Below are 22,378 nucleotides of genomic sequence, written 5' to 3'. Positions count from 1 at the left end.
AATGCAACCAATAAACAAAACTAGTATGATGGAAGAAAACGGACAAAATATTTTCTGCTCATGTTCCTGGAGGGTACGTTGCTAATCATGGTCCATTAAAGATGTATATCTTTTACTGCTGTTCAGTGAGGGAACAAAATCCGTTAACGATCTCTATTATGGAGTGGCACATGTGACAAGATCTGGGGTGTGCAGGGCTCCTATCTGTACCCCCCCCCCCCCCCAAACTAAAAGAAACAAAATCCTTCTTTCCCTTTTCCCTAACCCAATGTCAGATAGAAAATGAAATTATACAAAAATAAAGATAGTTATGCACATTTGGTACCCTACAGGAGAAAAAGATATGAAAAAATGCTAACCCAATAATATTTAGCACCTCCAAGGGACATTTTTTGTCCAGAAATTTGCTTGCCTTTTGAGATTATCTTCTCTGTTTGTAGGTGATATATTTAGGGCTCATTCCCATTGGAAATATCAGTCTTCGTAGATCGATCAACTCTGAGGAGACACTTGCTGAATGCAACCTCCTTGTGTAGAGTAGAATACAGAAAAGCTGGTGATTATACGAGTACATTGAAAGCAAGTGGTCATGTTAATCTGTTAAACTGATTGCATTCAGCAGAGTAAAATCAATCTACATAGACCAATAGTTTCAATGGAAATGAGCCCTTAGCAATCAACCCAACATGTTGTTTGTAGATATTGTGGGAACAAAACACAAACAATACCAAGTACTCTACTTTTTCATCAGAATCTGCTATGCACACATTTTAGAAAATGGGTTAATATTTGTGGATTTATCACATCGAAAAGAAAAAAAATCCATTTCAAAAGCACTTTGATCCCCTTCATAAAGCAGGACAAGCAAAATAACAGAAAAAAAAAACAATAAAATGAATCTATATTTACCAATTTAAAAAATAGTAAAAAGTAACAAAACTTAGCAGAATATGCATTTATTTAGTTCAAAAACTAAACTATAAATAAGTAAACTGACATATGTATATAATCATTTAAAAGACACAAACAGTAAGTTAACAGGGAGAGCACTTAGGATGAAGTCAATTTTTCCACATCAAAACATCACACAGTGCCATCAGCAAAATCTCACAAGTCCTTGAAATGATAGGAAATGTGTTGTTTACGCTTTAACTTTTCCACAGGCTTTGGGTAGAATAAAATGTGTTAAGTTAAATATTAGGTAGGCAGTTAATTTGTCAGGCATTAGAAGCAGTGTCCAGTGGTAGGTTAAATTCTACTGACTTTTGATCAAAACCTGTTTATATCTTTAAGTCTATACAGTTAATCAGCTGAGAATAAATCTAAACACAACATGAAAAATATCTGGAGCATGAAGAAAAAAATTGGATTGAAAATCAAAAAGGTGGGACTGTTAACAAGCTGCAGTGTATCACTGCTTTTAAGTAATTGCAGTTTGAGTCTCACTGGCTTAGTAGTCACAGACACATTACTTGGGGTCTTACTTTACTTTTCTGATAAACAAGAATGACATATTTAATGTGTCATGTTCCTTTTTTACTTCCCTGACATAACACATGTCAGCGTTATGTACACGCCATTACCGTGATTGAGCACACTCCATAGTTCTAAATACGCACCAAATTAAACTAATGCAAATCCATAATCTTAATTCACTTTACATTAACTGCATTTGCCATGCCAAAGTTAGGCAATTTTCACTATCCTGTTTCAGAGCTAATGAACAGATATTCAATTGATGGTAATACTGCTAACACACAATAGGCAATTGATCACAGCTAATTGCACTGGATACACATGCGAACCATAGTTTTCAAACTACAATTATGCATGATAGCTGTATCAAAATTTCCGGTGTCATATTTTCCCCACATTTAACAACAAAGTAACCTTTATTGCATGTGACCTTTTCCAAACAAATATACCAGGATCATATTCAGAGCATAGGGGAATATTTGTTATCTGAAATGTGGAGTATTTGGCTAATTTTGATGCAAAGATTGTTCACTTTAATCTTAATTATCTAAACTAGCCAAGTTGGAGCTAATTGCATTCCCATCTGGAAGAAGCTTTAATTGGTTCTAGATCAATATCAGAATTTGTACTTTTGATGAACATTCATAGTATTGATTTGACAGACCCGTCTTATAAAAAGAACACACTATAGTTGACTGGAATATGTGTACTGTTTAGCTTTGAAGTTGCCTAAGTTATGTATAGTATACTGATTGCAGAACACTCAAAGATCAATAGAGTTACCAAAAACAGATGATATCAGTACTGAATATGAAAGAGTTCAACTGAGTATCAATCCCTCTTTTTCAAGTTGCCATAAAAGTATTTTTAAATACTGTTTTAAAATATTGTCTCATGAAGAACTTCATATGAATTACTTAGCAATTGTTTTAATAAAAAAACTAAAACATACATAAGTTTTTTTGTTTTTTAATTTAAAACTAAATTGTTGTTTCAAGGATGTTAATATCATTTTGGTCGTCAGTTTCTTCAAGTTGGTCTGCATTCTCAGTGACAGCTCCACTCTGCCTTGCCTGCAGTAATCTCACTGGTACTGGAGAGCTATGGCAAAACTGACAAAGTCTTTTGTTTGATATTTGTGCATCTTGGGATGGGGAAGCGACAGTGGGGGCGGGGGTGGGAGCAGGGGCAGGTCTCATGGAGAGGGCATTTTCATAAGATGGCGGGGATTCACTAGGGGTCGCACTAGTCAATAAACTCTGTGCCAAACTTGTACCATCATTTGTATTTGAAACATTATGAGTGTTTTGCATCAGGTTTTCATGGGGCATGTTGTTCATCATATCAGACTGTTGAAGTGATGTGGTGTTGGTAGGTTTAACAGGTATTTGTGTGGGAAGACTGCATTTCTGTGCTGTGTCAGCTATGGCGGAATGTCGAAAAAAGTTGCTGACTTTGTTACCACCATCTAAATTTTCACTCCTACACTGAACACTAGATGATGCTGTATTTGCCGTATAAATGGAAGCAACTCGATTTGCATTCATATCTGCTGGGATGGGCCACTCAGTAGATTTTGAATCACTATTACTTTTTTGCTCTAAGGCACATCTGTTCACTTTTCTGTCATTACTCTCATCTTTTTGTTGCTCCTGGCTTTTACTTAAGTAATTATTATTCATAGCACTGACAACATTTCGAGGTAACACCTGAGCCTGAGAAGAGTTTTTTTCAGTCATTTGAGGATTGCCTGCTTTGCCGCAGGAATCTTTACTGCCATCTGGTGCTTTGGGAGCTGTTGGGAGCCTCGCATTGTAACTTCTTGATTGGCAAACCCCTCTAAGTCTTTTTCCAGTGGGTTTTAAAACTTTTTTGGCAAATTCCTGAAAATTTGACGCAGAGACTGACATTGGGAAGAAAGTTCTGTTCCCCTTACTTTTCTTGCTAATTCTAGAAGCACCACCAGTGGAAAATAAACCAGACCTTAACTGATTGAAGAAATTGGCAATGGATGACGTCCTACTAGGAGGTGTCGCATTTTCTGACTCATCGTTATTATTTTCTTTGTCCCAAAACACTAAATTAAAAGGCTTAGATGAAGATCGTCCAATTAACTGTGGGAAAACCACATGTCCATTGACACTTGTTGGGGTTAAGGCAGTGGCAATGTTACTGTTGGCATCTCGAGTATACTCCATTAGGAGAGCCTCTGAGTAACTAGGAACCAAAGTGTAGTTTTGCTTTATAGCTGCCTCCAACTCTATACTGTAAGCTGTAGAACTTCTTGTCACCTGACAGGAGGCACAGCTGACATTTAAATAGTTGATACCAAATAGTTTATGGACATGATAATGGACATAGGCAGTTTTGTATTGTATTATCACTCTTAAAGGCCATGAAAGAAGCATTAACGAGCTGAACCAAAAAACAATGTGGGAAATGTACCAAGGCAGGCGTTGTGGATTCCCAAAGGTAATCACATAGTCTCTGAAGTTGGCATTAAGCAAGTCTAATCCTTCTTTAGTTTCCATGTAATCATCTCGACTCTCATTTTCCTGAAAAAATTCAATTCTTTGCTGTTCAAATTCTGCCTCTGCTTCTGGGCACGCAAATGAAAACCCTTTGGTGAATCTGATTTTTATGGCTGAGTAATTCTCCAGTCCTACGAGAGTTCTTGACATATCTTTCACACCTGCATTTAGAAAATTATAAGCTGATCCAGCTGTGTGGGAATTCACCCTTTCATAATAGACCTGGGTGCTAGTGAAGGCATCTCCATTACGGTATCTGGTCACTTGCCTCGTTCGCCTGACATAATGGTAGCATACAGATTTCCACCACACAACAGGAAAGGCTTCCCGCATTGCTTGGATCTTTTCATAGACTGTATTCACATCAGAGCGTCCACGTAATTCAAGCCTTGTGTGGCAGTGCCAGCATTCCACGAGGTAGACAAGGTACAGCATAACTACAAAGGCAACAGGAATATAGACGTAACCATCATCACAGGGATTGGTCTGATACAGTTGGATAACATAAACTTGGCCGAGGTTGGTGGAAGGCTGCTGGGTGTTTGACGATAGTCGGCACCACAAAATGGCGGTCAGGCAGCCGCTGATCAACAGCGTTAGGATGAAGCATTTCCAGTGGGTGTTGCGACGAATGGATTCGCAGAAGTTTAACTTGACTGGGTGTTGCTGAAAATAAAAATGAAAATTAAGGACCAGATTAAGTTGGTTATTCCAATTAGCTGGTCAAATAAAAGTGTGTTTCAAACTGAATTTGTATTGTTTTATGAATAAATCAATGATTTAGCTGGTTAAATAAAAGTGTGTTTCAAACTGAATGTGTATTGTTTTATGAATAAATCAATGATTTAGCTGGTTAAATAAAAGTGTGTTTCAAACTGAATTTGCTTTGTTTTCAGAATAAATCAATGAAATTAACCACCTATATGCTTTAAATCTAATCTAAAATCATGTATTTTTGCCATGTAACTGTTTCTCAAGTAAACTGTCAAAAAAAAATTAAAAATGAAAATAATCAAAAACTTTTGAAATGCAGATTTACTTTAATCCAGGAAATAATACTTGGACTCATGCAGATATATTTCCATGCAAATTTCATTTGAATTGCTAACTTCTCATTTTACCATCTATTTTATATTCATTAACTACATTTACAAGCACCTGCAAAATTTACTTTTGAAGCACAGTCAGGTTTTTCCTAGCCAAGTTACTTCATAAGTAGCCAAGCCAAGTTACTTCTGGCAATTTCATAATGTACTTAAGTCTATATCTAAACTCTAACCAGGCCAACAATTTTGCAAATAAAACCTTAATAATAATGCTACAACTGGTCACAATTAAATTAATGATAAGATAATAATATTGATAAGATCAAATTGCCCTTCAAAATAAATAATCACCAGGTAAAAATATAAAAATTGTATTGGGTACACTGAGCACAGACATCGGATGAAGGCATTACCTACCACACACATTATGATGACTTTTCACAGAGCATTGCTCACTTCACCCTGGCTACCACTGTTACACTGACTAGTCAATATGGTCTCCTAATGTATATATGTGTATTCAGTGAAACTCCAACACAGCATTAATTGGGGACAACATCACGCCCCTTTCTGGTGGTAAATACAAGGGTATGACCATTAATTGCCTATTATTTGGATTGATTATGCTTCTTGTTCCCTTGATAATTACTTAACTTACTTACGGTCTGAAAGCTAATTCCTGTCGCTGTAAAAGGTTGCGTATACTGTTGCTTCATTAATTGTCAATAAAATCTCGCCATTGTGATGAAAAAGCTAGACTAGCTATTGTTTGAGGAAGCAGCTTCTAAATTGAGAGTTAAACTAATGTATAGGGCAATTTTTAATCAAGTGAAATGTAGATTTGGTAAAATACTGAAACCTTGTCACTTATGGGGCAATTAATTAAGTTTAATTATCAATAATGTCACATGAAAGATGGATGATGAACTCATACATATTTCATTGCTATCAGCAGAAGAAGCAATATATTAAGACACTAAACTGCATTATTTGTGAAGTGATAACTGAGCATAATATTGTCAAGTCATTTACACACGAGTAAAATTTTTACTTTCTCTTGCCAAATTGATGAATCTCATGACTGCAAGATGTGCAATTTAAAAATAATTAATAAAGAATAACTGAATAAATAAAACAAGGCAGCAAAGCTGTCAAATGTACAGACAAAAACCAGAAAATAAAAACGCAGGAAATAGGATACTGTCAATTCTGATGAACTCATATATTATGCTTACTGTAACTGCATAGCCAAAATCAAATTCTTATTCTGCATAACATTGGATTAGGATGAAAGTAAAATGTGTATCAAGCATTAGACTAAGTTCCCATACCTAGATCAATCTAACAGGATCAATCCAACTCCAAGGGGTTTCTCACTAAATTGCTTTCAGTTTGAGAGTCTTAGGATTCTGGCATGCCAGTTTCAGTAGGCGTGACAGACAACTAAGCCACTTACATTGATTGCAATTTAGCGAGAATTCCCATGGAGATAGATCGATCCACAGTTAGCGTGATAGGGTCTGGAAATAGTCCCTAAGGTGTCAGGCTGATAAGAGTTAAACTTTGGAAATGCCAGAATGAGGTACAGTGAAAATTACACAAAAAAAAAATTGCTTAAACTCATTAAAAAAATATCTATCTATCTATCTATCTATCTATATATATATGGCTGTATGTCAATCCTCAGAATCATTCTTGTAACTTAACAAAATACAGAAAATGTTACAAAGTAAGAGTACAGGGCTCCTGGCAGATGGGAGTGATAAGTCACAACTTGAAAATGCCAGTATAGCACTCTATAAACCTGCATTGCCTCCAAAACAGAAAACAATCACACTGGTTTTCAAACACAAGCTGCACTTCTGTCTTATGAAACTTTTCAGTAAGTTTCAGTATCGTAAGTAACATGGTTTTTCCTTAATCGCTATCCTGGCAGCAGTGTCCGAAATAGGGTTTTCTTCAACTTTCATGCAATAAAACATAATACTTAACAGCATAATGACCATCAAATTTTTTATAAAAAAAATAAAAGTATCATGAATATTCAGAAAATGTGATTTGGGAAGGTCTTCAAGGCCATGGAAGTTCAGAGTCACACTTTCAAAATGCCAAAATGTAAACAAGAGATAACTGTACTGAAATGATTTTCTTTCCATTTTCAACACCTTTTTTAAAACAAAATGATCAATAAACTGTCATTTTTAAATGTTCAACTAGGAAAATTGTTGACATAGGAAAAATATCAATAGAACAATTTTCAATGTCCAATTTGCTCCATTTGCAGATGCTGAACATAGTGAATGATTAAATCTGACAAACTGCAATGATGAGTTCCTTTCCATTTATGATACTTTATTACACAGTGCACAATATTATAACAGGTTTACCGTCATTTTTATATAATCAACAATATTGTTAAGAAGCAGAAAATGTCAAAACAACACTTTTACATATCTTATTAGTTCCATAATGAGACTGTTAACATGCCTAAGAATTAAATCTGAAGAAATAACAATTATATACAAAAATACAGAAAATGCACAGCACTTCTGGTGGATAGGAGTAAAAAATCACATCTTGAAGATGCTAGTGCTTGAAAAATAATTTTAAAAAAATTTTTAAATAAAACGTAAAAAATTCCAATAAAGCTGCTATTCAAACTTTTAATCTAGCTGTATTAACTTGATATTAATAACCCCACCAAGTTTGAGAAAAATAAAGCACTGTTATTCATCTATAGCATGTTGGCATAACACATTCTTTTTGTTGTAAATTTATTTGCAATGTTTAACACCATTTATCTGCACAATTATCACCAAATCCTAATTTTGTGACACAGTTAAGAGAGCTAAACCTATGGGACTATACAGGGAAATCTCAAGGAGAGTTTTATGTAATCTCATTTAATGGCCAATTGAAAATTAATGAGTAGGCAAGTGACTTTATAGACCTTAATTTAATTAGTGATCACCCAAGGGACAATTTTATAGACTGCCATCCATACAGTACCATCATATAGCACAAAGGTGTTGCATACATGCTGAAAAAAGTGAAAAAACAGCATTACTTCCCTAAAAATGACCCGATCATGCTGATTTTCAAACTTGACCTGCGTATTATGAATATTCATCAGTTCTGTAAGTTTGAAACCAAAAGGTAAAATGGTTTTCCACTTATCGTGTTATCGGTGCTGCATATATGCTGAAAAAGTGAAAAAACAGCATAACTACCCTAAAAATGACCCGATCATGCTGATTTTCAAGCTTTACCTGCGTAATATGAATATTCATTAGTTCTGCAAGTTTCAATCCAAAAGGTAAAACGATTTTTCACTTATCATGTTATCAGTGTTGCATATATGGTGAAAAAAGTGAAAAGCAGCATAACTTCCCTATAAATAACCCGATCATGCTGATTTTCGAACTTGACCTGCGTATTATGAATATTCATCAGTTTTGTAAGTTTCAAGGGAAAAGGTAAAATGGTTTTCCACTTATCGTGTTATCGGTGCTGCATATATGCTGAAACAAGACAGCACTGTTCTGCAATGGGTTTACTTCCATTTTTAAAACACTTTTTTAACATAAAACAAAATAAACACTTTTCTACCATTTGTATATGATCAACTAAGAAAATTGATGAGATGGGAAAAATATCAATAGAACAGTGTTAAATGTCCAATTTCCTCCATTCTGAGATAATGAATATAGTAGATGATTGAATCTGACAAACTGCAATGATATTTGTTTATTTCCATTTTTGACACTTTATAACATAATACACAATAACAAGTTTACCATCATTTTTACATAATCAACTAACAATGTTATTAAGATGCAGGAAATGTCAAACAAACATTTTTACGTATCTTATTAGTTCAATAATGAGACTGTTAACATGCCTAACAATTGAATCTGAGGAAATGTGAAAAAACATGCATAAAATAAGGCAGCACATACATGTACCCTCCCTTACTGTAAAAAATAAACAGCTAGTATTATATATCTATACATGTAGATCCAAAAGTGTGCACGGTAGGTTCAGTGTGCATGGTCAATACCCATTAGCCCATCCTGAACATGATAAATATAACTGCATGTCTATTACTGGGCTCTCAGCATCCTTAGTTAAGATACTAATAACCAGTGTATGAATTAGACCCATGGGGGATATGTTTCTCACATAAAAAATCTCTATGACTGCGATGAAACAAACTCGGTTCCGTATGTTTTAGAGTTACCATGGCCATGCTCCTAAGAGTTTAGTAATGAAAGTTCATTTCCATCTCTAAAAATTGGGCAGCTCTTTGAGTCCCTAAACAGACAAGGTACGACACAGACAGATCTACATGTATAATTTGATTTAATTTCAATAAATTCTACTATACATCATGCCATCAAAGTTTCATCACTTGCCTGACATGGAATTTGGAGATAGTTGTCTTTAGGCAAATCATGTTAGCAAACACGTACATATTTGAAAAAGAAATTCTGAGGAGTTTACAGGTACAATGTAACAGAAATATTTATGTCATGTTAGAGGTTTAGTACTTTTTTTGAAATCCTGTTTATGGTTTCATCCAGATATGTTAGAGAAAGGCTTACAACTGAGAGCTATTGCTGATTTTACTCACTTTATGTTCATCAGGATTAAAAGAAAAAAAAGTAAATGTCTAAACATCAAACAATTTCTTGCAGTATAACTATATCTATATATTTATTAGAATATTTTTCGTGATCTATGCATTTAAGACGAACAGCTTCACTTGTTTTCAGGCCAGCTAAAAGTATTCTTGATATATCTAATAACCGCATAATACAGTTACTCCTGACATAATTGCATAAACTGTCAGACTTGTAATTCTTACATTCCTCAGTAAGAACTGCATTAAGGTTTATTGTATGAGACAAGCCAAACTGGGAACTCTTAGCTGGCCCAGTGTAATTTGTCAGCAGCTAAGACAGATATAAGCCCTTACCAACAAAATAGGCTTCCAGCAACGGTTACGAGAGAACTCCTGCAACATTTTATGTAAGGGAGGACAGTGACAGCCATTGGGACAATGAATGTCAGAATTAATGAATGAATGAATAAATGAATGAATGGATGAAATAGAAAGAAAGAGAGAAAGTGGAAGACTACATGAATATCTGAATGAACAAATGAATGATTACATGAATGAATGGATGGATGAACAGATAACAGATAAATACAAAAACCAATTTTAAAAGAGCCAATTTTTTAATGACAGACTAATTGTTTTGTGATATGCTTCAATATCTTAATAGCATTGTTAAAACTACAAAGTGCATGGAAAAGCACTCATACTACAGCACATTCGCTTAGTTTTGTTAACCAGGATGATTAAATTAAAAACAACATAAACATAAAAACTTCACCAGTTTTTTTTTCCTGAGACTTATTATTTTTTGCTGCCCTATATATCTTGCCAGGGGCAGATTCAGAATTATTTGAAGGGATGACATGCCTCGGGTGAGAAGCCAACTCTTACCCTCCTTAGAGTGGGGTTCGTGGCCTGCTGGAGGGCCCATAAAAGTTTTGGCATTTAAGAGGGCAAACAGAACCATTTGATACAGTTTAAAACTATGATTAAGCAAGTCAAAATTCTAATTTCAAGAGGGCACTATTGGTGTGATTTTTTTTCAGAAACCGAAGGTGGGGTCAGGACCCCCCTGACACCCCCTAAATCACCCACTGCTTCCATACCTCTTGACCTGCGTCTCCGGCCACCGACTGCCTGTCTTCACTGCTCTCCGCGTCCAGTCGCATCCTGGCATATCTCACTCTGCCAGACCAGACGAAACCTTCTCAACCATTGATAGTCACCTAGAAGGGATAACAAAATTAACTTTAGAGATGATTTGGAATTTTCGGATAAAAATTACTTTGACTGCCTTAAGTTTTTAGAATTATGCTTGATCAATATTCTCACTGAAACAAATGCAGGGCTAAGATATAGTAATACTAAGAATCTAATACCCATGCATGCATCATAGAAAAGGAATGTCTTAAAACAGTTCAAATGAAACAGAGTATTGTCTAATTACTTAAAATTAGGGGCTTCATTATATCTAGTCTGCTTGCAATTGACATGTCAATGGATTGTTATTACTTATAATATTATTATTCTTTTTGTTTTGTTTATATATATCATTATTACCATATAGGCCTAATTATTTCATTCATTTATTTTCATTTATTTTTTGTTGCTTGATTTTTCCCTTGGGTTCCCTTATAGCCAACAAGGTAAAGGATATATGATACCTAGAATCTACAATAGATTAAAACAACACAATCTAAGTGCACAGAAAATGTCCCTGATCTCTGTACGTCTTATCGCATACATGTACATGTATATGCGACCAAGCTAGTTATTTGCCTGGAAGCGAAAACAGATTATCAAATTAAGTCATCGCTATTTTAAAGATATTGAAGACAGGGACTGGTAACTTCTTTCGCTTTCAGCCCCTAAAGGAAACTGATAAAAAGGGCACTGATAAAAAAAATGTGGAAACTCCAATGAACCCCTGCGACATGCATTCAAAATTCCCGCCCCATGCCAAAAGACATACATGTTGTCTAGCCCTGTTTGAATAAAATACCTTGTTTTCAGTTATTTGGTTGTCTTCTCTAAGGAAAAATTGCAAAAATAAAAATTTCCCAGACTTTTTATCAAGTGGGACCGAAAAAAGATGATACCGGGGAGTCAGTTTTTGGTATTGTTACGACAGACAGACAGAAAAGGAAAGTGTAACTATACAAGTAGGTCAGTAAATTAGGTCAAGTGGATAAACATCCCACGCATGCAGCATGGCGTGGAGTGGAGTCCGCAACTGTATCGTCGGAGTGGACGTTGGGGGCACCAACACAGACGCTGTCTTGCTGTGTAAGGAAGAGGTGTGTGGAACAGCAAAGACGACGACAACTGATGACATTACTAGCGGAGTTGCTCGGGCAATTGTGTCTGCTGTTAACGATGCCGTCAACAAAGGTCAGGTGGACAGCCTAGCTTTTACTTCCAGTCCAGTCATAACATCTGCTCTTTTACATGTATAATATATATGGATAGTATTATATGTGCAGAGTCCGTAGTAATCTGATACCTGTTGTACGCCCGTTGTTGTTATTATTGTTGTACGGGCGTTTATTATTATTATTATTATTATTAAATTGTGCAAAGAAAAGTTGGTTTAATTAGGACGGCCTAATTAGAAACGGACAGCTAGCGTCCGCACATCCCGTATCTATGGTAGATACCAGATGGGATGGGGGGGGGGGGGGTGAAGTAGGGCTCTACCATAGATATGGATGGCTATATATGTATGATAGTTGAGTATATGATTATGAGAATGTGTGTGTGTGTGTGTGCATGTGCATGCAAATATGTTTGTGGAATAGATACATAAAATGTGAATGTTCACTAAATTGTACATTAATTGTTTTATCTGTAATACCCAACACGCCTTCTCTTTCTGCCCAACAAAAGTCTGTTGTAGAGTATAAAGGCAAGTCTGTGGTGTCAAAAAAAAAAAAAAAAACTACTCAAAACTTTTTTGAGTGATTTCATTTGTCACATTATCCGTAGAACAATGTGTTTGTATATTTACCTTAAGATGAATGAATATATAACACGTACCCTACCTTTACTCCTGTGTACAAACCAGGTATCCTAGGAGTAAGACCAGAGTTTAAAAAAACAAATTGCCTGTATGTTCTCTATTAGCTGATGCAAATAAAAACATAATGGTGGGATAAATAAAAATTATGAACTGATATTTCTACATGAAAAACAGCTCTGCAACAGCGACACCAGAAAGAAGTCAAAATTACCTTGAGAGCTGCTCAAATATCTCACTAAGTCCTCCCTACAGCCATTCCTAGCTTAAAGTTTATCAAAGTATTTCATCACGCATATCTTTCTTGGGTCTCTTGATCCTAAGAAATCAATGACGGCTTTTAGATGGTTAGAGACGAAGTAAATGGAACACTCTGGCTCTCAGAGCAGACTAACAGGAGTGTCATTTTCATTTGCCAACATAATTGTGGCTATGATGTCAGAGTGGCCCACTGGAAGTCGGCTTACAATGACATACAAGTTTGAACTGCTAAATGAATATTGACTTCCGCAGTGCCTTCAGGGCCGCCGTCTCCTGGGCAGCAGTTGTGGCTCCTATCCAGCTGTTCAGCAGCCCTGCAGAAAGATGGTATTGAAGTGGAAAAATGATTGAAACATTATTATCTGATTTTACATCTCTCCTGTCTTTGATCTTGGGGTTAATTGTGTTTTCAGTGAAAGTGGCTCTGGCTTTCTTCCTCCAGACACTGAGCAAATTGCTGAACTGACAGTATTGTCGGCGTTTTAGTTTGGATTGATCTGGTTGGCTCATTACTGAAAAACACAATGAGAATTGTCCAACAAATAATCCATGTTTTTCAAGTACTCAGCTGTGCACGTTTTATAGTATAGGAGACGAGAAATGAATCCATTGCTCAAGTCATAAGATACTCCTTTCTGAAGTTCTAATTGAATTTCCCAAGAGAGAAACATGACAATGTAAACCTTTTTAATGGTAGTAAAATGTCACACCTTCGTTAATTGATCTGAAATCTGTAATAAAAGTGACACTTGAAGTGCTTTTTAGTTTCAGCACTTTTCTTCCATATGCTCCAGCCTTTGTTGAGAAGGAGGAATCTCGGTAGTTACCTAGTAATATGTGCCACATGTCAATAAAAGAAAGGATGCACATTATTCAATTCAGAACAAAAAAGGACTATTCATTTGGAATCGATAAATTCACATTTAATGTCTGAAGGGCCGTGATTCACCGGGTCATTGTTTTTGGAAATCTGGCCTAAGCCGCATTCACATTACAGATGAGTTGACCCGTCTTGGTGCAACCCTTGAGCATTCTGATTGAGTAATATATGTGATTGAGTAATGCCAATGGATTGTATGCTGTTCCCAGTATTGAGAATGCTAGTGGTCAGGATAACATGGACTGGGTTTTCATACCTAGAACGATCTAACAGGATCGATCCATCTTCAAGTGGTTTCTTGCTAAATTGCTTTCAGCTTAAGCAGCTTAGATGTCTGGGACGCTACTAAAGCTTATAAACAATAATTAATTACCCCCTAGCAGGTGTGATAGACATCTAAGCTGGTTAAGTTGATTGCAATTTAGCAAGAATCCCCTCGGGGATAAATTGATCCACAGTACGATAGGGTCTGGGAATGGTCCCATGGAGCTTCCTTGCAACGTTGCCTCAGTGTCATCCGTGTAAACGAGGCTAAAATCCCCATGATTTCTGATTTAGATGGACAGAACTCCCTTGTGATATTTTCCTTTCCACAGCAGTGATCAAGTGTATATTAGAGATATCTTTGTCCATTAGTAGAATACTAGGGGTTACTGGTTTTAGGCAGCTTGATAATGGAAATCTGCAGAACTATTGATTTTTATTTTGCATTGTAGTATTGATAGTGCTTACATTTGGCAAGAGGTGATGGTCAGAGTGTTTTTTTTTCTCTTTTGTCTTTTTTTTTAATCTTGTTTTTCTTATTATCTTATATCATGGCAATGTTAATTTATTTCTACATCTAAATAGATAAGGCAAAGTATGCTAATGTATTGAACACCTTTGTAGCTTGTACAGTAGTTAATGACAGCTAGAGAACTCGAAAGAATTCATTGTACCTATTTTGTAGGAACATTTTTTGAGCTTCACTTAAATCTCCATAAACCAATATTTTGACTATCTTATCCTGAACATGCTACAATTCATGATATTTAAATGTCATAAAACTTGTCTTGCCTAGGAAGTTTCAACTTTGAATTACTTGTGAAAAAAACAAGACACTGACATTGCCTTTAACATTAGCTCCTCAATCTCAAACACAATTTTAATTTATCTCAAACACAATTTTAATTTATTTTTCATTTAAAAGGGGTATTTCTACAAATGGAATAAAGTCATTTTCATAAATTAAATGTTTTTTTCTGTATTTTTAGGGCAAAGATTATATGTCTAGAGAAAAATAGAAGATACAGATCTTCCATAATTTCTGAAGAAAAGAATGCAAACTCTGCATTAAGTTACTGAAAAATAAAAGATAAACTAAAAATTCACATCTTATTTTCAGGCTACCGCATTGCTGTTGGGCGTATTCATATAGGTACCACACACTTCATAAATGCAGTAATCCAGCGCAAGAACCTGGCAAAAGTGGCAGTCATCAGACTATGTGGACCCTCAACTCGCTCTCTGCCCCCATTTTCAGACTTCCCAGAAGATTTAAAGAAGGTATTTCAGTTTAAAAAAATCATTCTGTATTGTAAACATACTACCAGCACATACTGTATCATAGTGTGGTACTGGTTCTGATAGTGCTGATATGGACTAAATTCTCAAATTTTCTAATTGTCATCCATGTATAAAAACTGCATCATACAACTGCACATATATATGTATGTATCTTATGTGGGCACAGATACATATACATACAAACATTGTTATAATTTGTTTCATTGGAGTGCTTGTCCATTTAACAATAAGGCAAGCTTAAGGCATCTAGAAGATAAATAGGAAAATTTTAAACACAGACAGCCCTGTGTATTTTCTTCTGAAAGTGATGTTTTGTCATTATATATATATATATATATATATATATATATATATATATATATGCCTTGTATATTTAGGAAGTTTGCGGGTTGAGCATTTTTGCCAGTGGAGGATTTCAGTATGATGGAACAGTGCTGACACCTATAGATGAAGTAGAAATCTGCCAACATGTAGAGGAGCTGAAGGCAAAGGGAATTCATAATGTAGTGATTACAGGGGTATTTTCACCCACCAAACCAGAGCAAGAAATCCAGGTTGACATAACATTTCTTAAACTTTTTACCAAAGTTAGAAATTATAATTTTTTTTACCAAAGTTAGAAATTATGTCACATTATAGACACTAAGGGAAATTAGTTTGTGCTCCTTTTTCAGGCTGTAGTAGATGTACAAAATTACTCATAGAACAACTTTTCCCTCGGCAACTTGAATAAACCTTTGTTTCCAGATAAAAATCATTAAAAAACAGAACCACATACTTATACCCCTCAAGGGACATTTTTAACATCAATATGTTCCACGTATAAAATTTTTTATCCATGTGTGTTATCCAGGTGCACAGGTGATTATTTGTCAGGACAATGTGCAATGTACAAATAGAAAATATATATGTTGATACTCATTGGATGCCTTCTTGTTTTGCAGGTTTCTGAAATCATTCACAAGGCTTACCCAGCATGCAGCATAACCAAGTCACACACCATCGGTCAAATAGGACTGTTAGAGAGGGAAAATGCAGCCATCTTAAATGAATCATTAAAACCCATTAGCAAACAAACTGTAAATGCATTTAGGCTGGCACTTAAACAGGTTGGCCTTAGCTGTCCTTTTTTCTTAACTCAGAATGATGGAACATTAATAAGGTGAGTGCCCTGGGCAACATTTTTATGGACACTGTTAAGAAATTTGTTTAAAACAAAGCTCTGGGTGTTTGGTGATTTCTCGCTAAATTTGAACTAAACTGATTGATTAAAATACCCCAAAGAATGTACTAATAACAAAGTAATACCTGCAAAAAAATTAAAAGCTGTGGATTGACAGTCTTGTTCATATCTGCATTAAAGTGTATCAGTGTTGGTAACTTAGAATAAATTCATAAAAATTACCAAGTAAGGCATTTGAAATGTTGGAGGCATTACTGTAGATTTTACTGATCACCACTTTGAGGCTATCGAGAATTTGCAGGGATGCCCTGGTTTGATATTTACATTCCCTGGTAGCCTGAGCAGTATGCCCAGCAGGTGGTTAGATGAAGTAAACATAGAGAAACCAACATTTAAAAGATAAATATTCAACTCTTTGTAGATAAAAGATAAAAAATATAAAAAGTCTCTCAGCTTTGGGAGGGAGAGGGAGAGAAAATGCAGGCTATATTTAAAAAGAAAGAATATATTTTCCTAAATTATTAAAAATTTAATTTTGTATCTGATATACAAAAAACAAACAAACAAACAAACAAAAAAGACGAAAAGACAACACTTACTATATGTATGTATTTTTTCTCTGATCATCAATGCCTAGAAACAGTCATTTAGCATGCAGCCTTAAGCTACAGTTTATTAGCCTACATTTTCATGAGTGCAATTTTTCTCTTTTTGACAACTTTCCAAAGTTTAATCCTTATTTAATGTAAATAGTGCATGCATCACATTGAAAACAACCTGGTAATTTGTTAATGGACCCTTTTTGACATCTAGAGTGAATTAATGTAATTGTTACAGTCAGCATAGGACACCCAATTAACACACTAAGCACTTTATAAGTTTTAGTAGCAAATGGGATCCTATGAGCTGCTCATCACATAGAATTTCTGTGTTGCATGATATTCAATTTTCTATGACTTTTCCATTTAAATGTATTTTTAAAGGCATCTATTTTTCTCTGTAAAATATGGTAAAATGGAGCAATTTGTAGCATTGTAACAAGACTTAATGCAACCATTATCATTTCACACATCGTTAGCAACAAGCATTATAATGACGCAGGTGTCTCACCTAGAATCAGTACAGGTTTTCACACTGAAAGAAGTGGTACACAGAATGTGCTGTTTGGAATACTTTAAACCATGCATCTGATATGTTGATATATTGAAGAGAGATGTAAACATTTTAAAAGTCTGATCTGATATTGAATACTGATGGAAAGTTAAAACATTCATGAAAGGTGTAAGAAGAAACTTGTGGGAGATTTGATTGGATGGTTCCTTGCTGGTTTGAAGATTTAAAACACGTATAGTAAAGATATCAAACCTATACTAAATGACATGACTGACTGTAATAGCTGTATTCATGGGGCCCATGGGTATTAAATGGGTTTGAAAACTGACTATTTTCCTTGCAAAATGTACGATGTAAAGGATAAAGTTCGATGAATATTGATATTTGGAGAGTCCTCGCAAATGTTAGACAGAAGACTGATTTCCTGTATGCCTCTTGCAATTTGCTTTTTTGATAGAAAATAGATAATTTTGTTTCAATATTTATGTATAGATTTAATACTTGATGTGCCCTTTACTCATCAGTATTGACCACAGCGATAGTTACCAGTTTACACAGTGGAATATTCTTTGTCTCTGATTATGCCCTTTTCCAAATTTTATAATTTAACTACTCATATCCTACATATGTATTCCATTTCATGGCTTTGATTTTAATGAATGGTGATGGTAGCAAACAAACAAACAAACTTTAACTGTCTTGTTCACAAGCATTCTAACCAATCCATGGTTTATTCTGTGTAAATTAAGCAGTCCCTTAGGCTAGTGTTTCCTGCGTATTGTAGCCCCCATCTTGAGTTCAGCAGTTTGATATTGTCATATATAGTCTCTTTTACAAATGTTGCTTTTTAATTGAAGGGATTGGCCAGTTTACAAAAAGTGTAAACTGTGAGAAATTTGCGCGCACCATGCTAAAGTAAAATGTCTGCAGCTTAATTACAACAATAGTGCAAGGTCTCAAACATGCCCCTTGTAAACATACAATAATGTCATGGTGACAGTTGGAAGTGAGCTATTATAGTTAATTGTAACCATTAGCAAGTACTGCTTCCATTGGCAGCCCACTACAGAAGATAAAGTTGGTTTTTCCTTACCTGGAAGTCCAGTGTTTCCTGTGTCATAAACACAAATCAGAAGATTGAGGCTCTTCGCAGTAGCAGGATGTAATGCATACAATTCCCAATGGCCTGATAGTATTGATGTCTGTAACCCTAGCGTCTTTTCATTTTATATCATCAAAAACATCTTATTTGGTATTTGTTTCTTAGTAGCTTTGCTGATTTGGAAGTTTCATAAAAGATGGGATTTTATGTTGTGCTTGCTTTTAAGGGGACTGCAGAGGCTCATGGGAGGGGCTACGTACTTTAACTGTCATTCCTGATTGGTTGAAAGCTGATGATGATGGTTTGTGGTGTTTTCTACAGCGTGAGTTCCTACATGGACTTGGAAAGGCGGTTGTTTAGGATTGTTCCTTGCTGTCAATCAGCGACTATACCACAAACCTTTAAATGGTTGAAAGGAAAGCTATCTGTGTTCACAGATCGGTGTTTTAGACCAGTAAGTGAACTGTTGTAATCCAATCAGGAGTGGCATTTGCTCGCAGGAAAATTGCTTTTGTTCTGACGTAGAACGACAGTCATTGGCTTGATCAAATCTTCCTATGTTGTTGGCCTAATTAGTGGAATGCACAGTATATTATAGTAACTGCATTTGCAAATAATTCAGTTTTCAACTTGTCCATTTTGTAAGCTCCCTGGAGTCCTCCCATGATCTTATCAATGGATACTGGTATAAATTAAGATTGGATGAATTAGAAATGACAACAGACAATTCTGTTCACTTGACCATCTTATAATACAATCATATACAAACATTGATCACCAATGTGCTTTACAGTATAATAAAATTAAGAAATGCATTCATGATTCAGGAAAACCATTGATCAAATTTTCGCCAATCTGTGTGTGTCAGTCTACAGGCATGTTTCTTCCAATGGAAAGAAAGAAATGAAATAAGAACAACCATATGTCAGTTTGACCCATTTTACTTACAGACACTGTTAATTATGACCTGTGTTCTAACATGTATCTGTCCATAGCTCTTACTACATGTCTTCTTTATCTCTATTACTGCCAAAATCCATCTGTTTTACTTAATTAATTGTAAGTTTTTGTGAGATAAAAAAGGAGATTAATTTTTTAAAGACAAACTTATCTGTAGCCTGCAATTTTAAAGGTAGGGGAAATATTATTCTGAAGAAATGGACATAATAACACAAACTTTAAGAAGATAATATATGTAGTATACAGTGCCATTTAATTAATGATACCCCAAGGAACATGTTTAGGTTTGATTAAATACCATTATACATTTGAATTAAGTTTAAAATAACACCAGGTTTGATAGTGTTGAGTAATATTGAATGAATCATATAATGGAACATGTACAATATGATATTATTGAGATGAGTGTCACACAATTGCTTGTTCAAAAATTGAGTGCTTAAAATTAAATTAAAATAAAATTGAATTTAGATATAAACTGTTTGAATCAGTTGTTTTCTGCAGAACGAATAAGGGTTCCAGTAGGTTAGGGATGTGCAAAAATGAATACCAGTTTGTTTTTTTTTTAATTATTGATTTTGTTCTTTTCAGTGCCTCAAAAGCTTTGGAACACCCTGTATCCACATTTTCTTCTGGTCCCACCAATAGCATGAGAGGAGCTGCCTTCCTGTCAGGTTGGTATCTGAGATAATAATTATGACCTTGGTTATAATTTTTTAATATATTTTTTTTTTCATTTTTTAAGGACTTGTGAAGATTATCTTTCATTTTTCACCTTAGAGTTTTAGAGATATTTTCATATATGCGAAAGATGCAAAAAGAATATGTTTTAAATACTGTGTAACTAAATAAGCTTTGTAAATGATTGGCAGATAAAAAAAATTTGACCAAAATATTTCACTCATTATATCTTTGGTTTAGGAATTGTGCAATTTTGTTATTTTTTGTAATATTGTATCAAAGAATGAAGTTATTGCTAAATTGTATTTATTTGTATCAACTTCCATTTGTCCTTGGTACTGAGATCTACCCTGAGTGTCAGAGCAACGTAAAAGCTAGCTTGTTAAATATATACCTTGTGATGGAGTCGCTTTTACTAGCTCTGACGAACAGCGACAATCTGAGGGCGTTCTTCTTCAAAATTTTGCCTGGGGCGCTTCCATATTTGGAAGTCACACGTTACAGCTGTGTCCGCCTGGATCCATATTTGGAAGTCATAAGTCTCGTACGTCACAGGTTTGGCCGTCTGGAGCTGCCTTTCCCGCCTCGCGCTAAAGTTTTCTGGTGCAGACGAGACAAGAAGCAAAGTGCCTGACGAAGTTTGAATTGAAAATATCTTGCAGTCGAAGGTCAGTGCCACAATAGAAGCAACATTCTGCTTTAAAACCTGATTTTGGTGTAGCCATTGCGCAGCCCTTATAGTGGTATCGGGCATACAGTGTAGCTGTCAAATTTGGCACACGGCAAGCACGTGTATTGCGCACGTGTACATCTCAGGACTAAATGTTCTTTGATAAGCAAAAAATACAAAAACATTGGATATATCTTTTCTGTTCGAAGAATATTATTTATTTTTTCACTTTACATCTTAAATACAGCAAATAAAATTAAATAAAGCAAAATTAAATCTGTTTTATGTTTCATTTTGGTCTGATGACATTCAACTGCAGATTCACTGCGGAGCAGTTCTATTTGATTGATGGAAGTGTAACATGGCCGCTGGTCACTAGAGCCGGTATTGTTGATATGGGTTATATATGAAATCAAGATCGAGCTGGCAATACCGGAATCTAGAACCTAGGGTACTGAGATCAGGATTTGGTCAAAATGTCCTCTTAATTATCATCTAATTATGTCTATTATGTCTATTTTTTGATGGCATGGACTCTGAAACTAACGGAATTTATTTCTTAAATTTGGTCATTGACTGCATTTGATATGCAGTTGATCATTGTTTTTTTAAGTGAATAATCTTTAATTTCTCATTTATTTGGTGAATTTTGCTGCAAATTACAATGTAGGTGCATCTCTTATAACATGGTCAATCTGAGGACAGGTCATGTAGACTGTACTGGATTCATGATGTCCATCTGTGCATCTGTAGACTAAACCAAATAGATTTTTATGTCAATTTTATGGGTTAAATATCACTGAAACTACAGAAGACTGGTTTAAAGTTTCCACATAAATGAATTAGAAGTGACGTTTTGCAAATTAAAACATGGCTTTTGACCTTGAGTTAAATTTTAAGGCCTTTGGTTTGGAAATTAAATATTCCTATATTGCCAGTTTTATAGTATTAAACTTGATACATAGGCCTATCTCATGGTGATAATAATAATTTATTCAAGCATTAAATGTGACAGTTCCATTTGTTAGCCCTATATACTACAAATAGATAAATAAATAGATATATATCACTATGGATTACTTCTTATATAGTGTTTAAAAAATACTTATCACATAGTCCTACATCTTTCTTCACATTCATGTTATGTTTCAGAGAAAAAGTGAAGGTGCTCGGCATTATAAAGGAATTTTGTGCATCGCTAGTATAGTTTATTTGGGGCCGTAGCAATAGTCTGAAGGTTCAATAGTCCGAAGTTTCATTGGTCCGAATGTT

The 22,378-nt window shown here is 35.0% G+C and overlaps 2 protein-coding genes across 4 annotated transcripts in view; one reads left to right on the top strand and one right to left on the bottom strand.

Moving 5' to 3' along the window:
• Window positions 1–346: 346 nt before the first annotated feature.
• Window positions 347–19,621, bottom strand: LOC106170127 (uncharacterized). Of its 3 annotated transcripts, none has more exons than XM_087007225.1 (3): window positions 18,787–19,621; window positions 10,781–10,900; window positions 347–4,673 (listed from the first exon to the last, which is right to left on the bottom strand). In XM_087007225.1, exons 2-3 carry the CDS (start codon window positions 10,841–10,843, stop codon window positions 2,457–2,459), a joined length of 2,280 nt encoding a protein of 759 aa, XP_086863351.1. In that variant the 5' UTR covers window positions 10,844–10,900; window positions 18,787–19,621; the 3' UTR covers window positions 347–2,456. The 3 variants fall into 3 exon arrangements, with proteins under 3 accessions (XP_086863351.1, XP_086863350.1, XP_086863349.1); XM_087007224.1 differs by lacking the exon at window positions 18,787–19,621 and adding an exon at window positions 11,235–11,871; XM_087007223.1 differs by lacking the exon at window positions 18,787–19,621 and adding an exon at window positions 11,677–11,835.
• The window catches only part of LOC106170126 (uncharacterized), a 71,248-nt gene continuing 60,716 nt past the window's right edge, over window positions 11,847–22,378 (top strand). The window contains exons 1-5 of the mRNA XM_087007222.1: window positions 11,847–12,065; window positions 15,216–15,376; window positions 15,775–15,951; window positions 16,342–16,559; window positions 20,347–20,429. Of these exons, the coding sequence (XP_086863348.1) occupies window positions 11,885–12,065; window positions 15,216–15,376; window positions 15,775–15,951; window positions 16,342–16,559; window positions 20,347–20,429 (820 nt within the window). The 5' untranslated portion in view covers window positions 11,847–11,884. The remainder of the gene's footprint in view (window positions 12,066–15,215; window positions 15,377–15,774; window positions 15,952–16,341; window positions 16,560–20,346; window positions 20,430–22,378) is intronic.

Source organism: Lingula anatina, chromosome 2, assembly GCF_051362555.1.
Source record: "Lingula anatina isolate TDL-2025a chromosome 2, LinAna3.0, whole genome shotgun sequence".
Lineage (NCBI taxonomy): Eukaryota > Metazoa > Brachiopoda > Lingulata > Lingulida > Lingulidae > Lingula > Lingula anatina.
The sequence above is the reverse complement of the archived record's forward strand: the minus strand, read 5'-3'. Positions and strand labels throughout refer to the sequence as shown.

What these genes read in the sequence shown, in the direction of transcription:
- LOC106170127 (XM_087007225.1), bottom strand. Translation starts at nt 10,843, where the DNA reads ATGCGACTGGACGCGGAGAGCAGTGAAGACAGGCAGTCGGTGGCCGGA. An exon ending in CCGGAGACGCAGGTCAAGAG is followed by an intron (nt 4,674 to 10,780) that starts GTATGGAAGCAG and finishes TTTTATTTTCAG; the next exon opens with CAACACCCAGTCAAGTTAAA.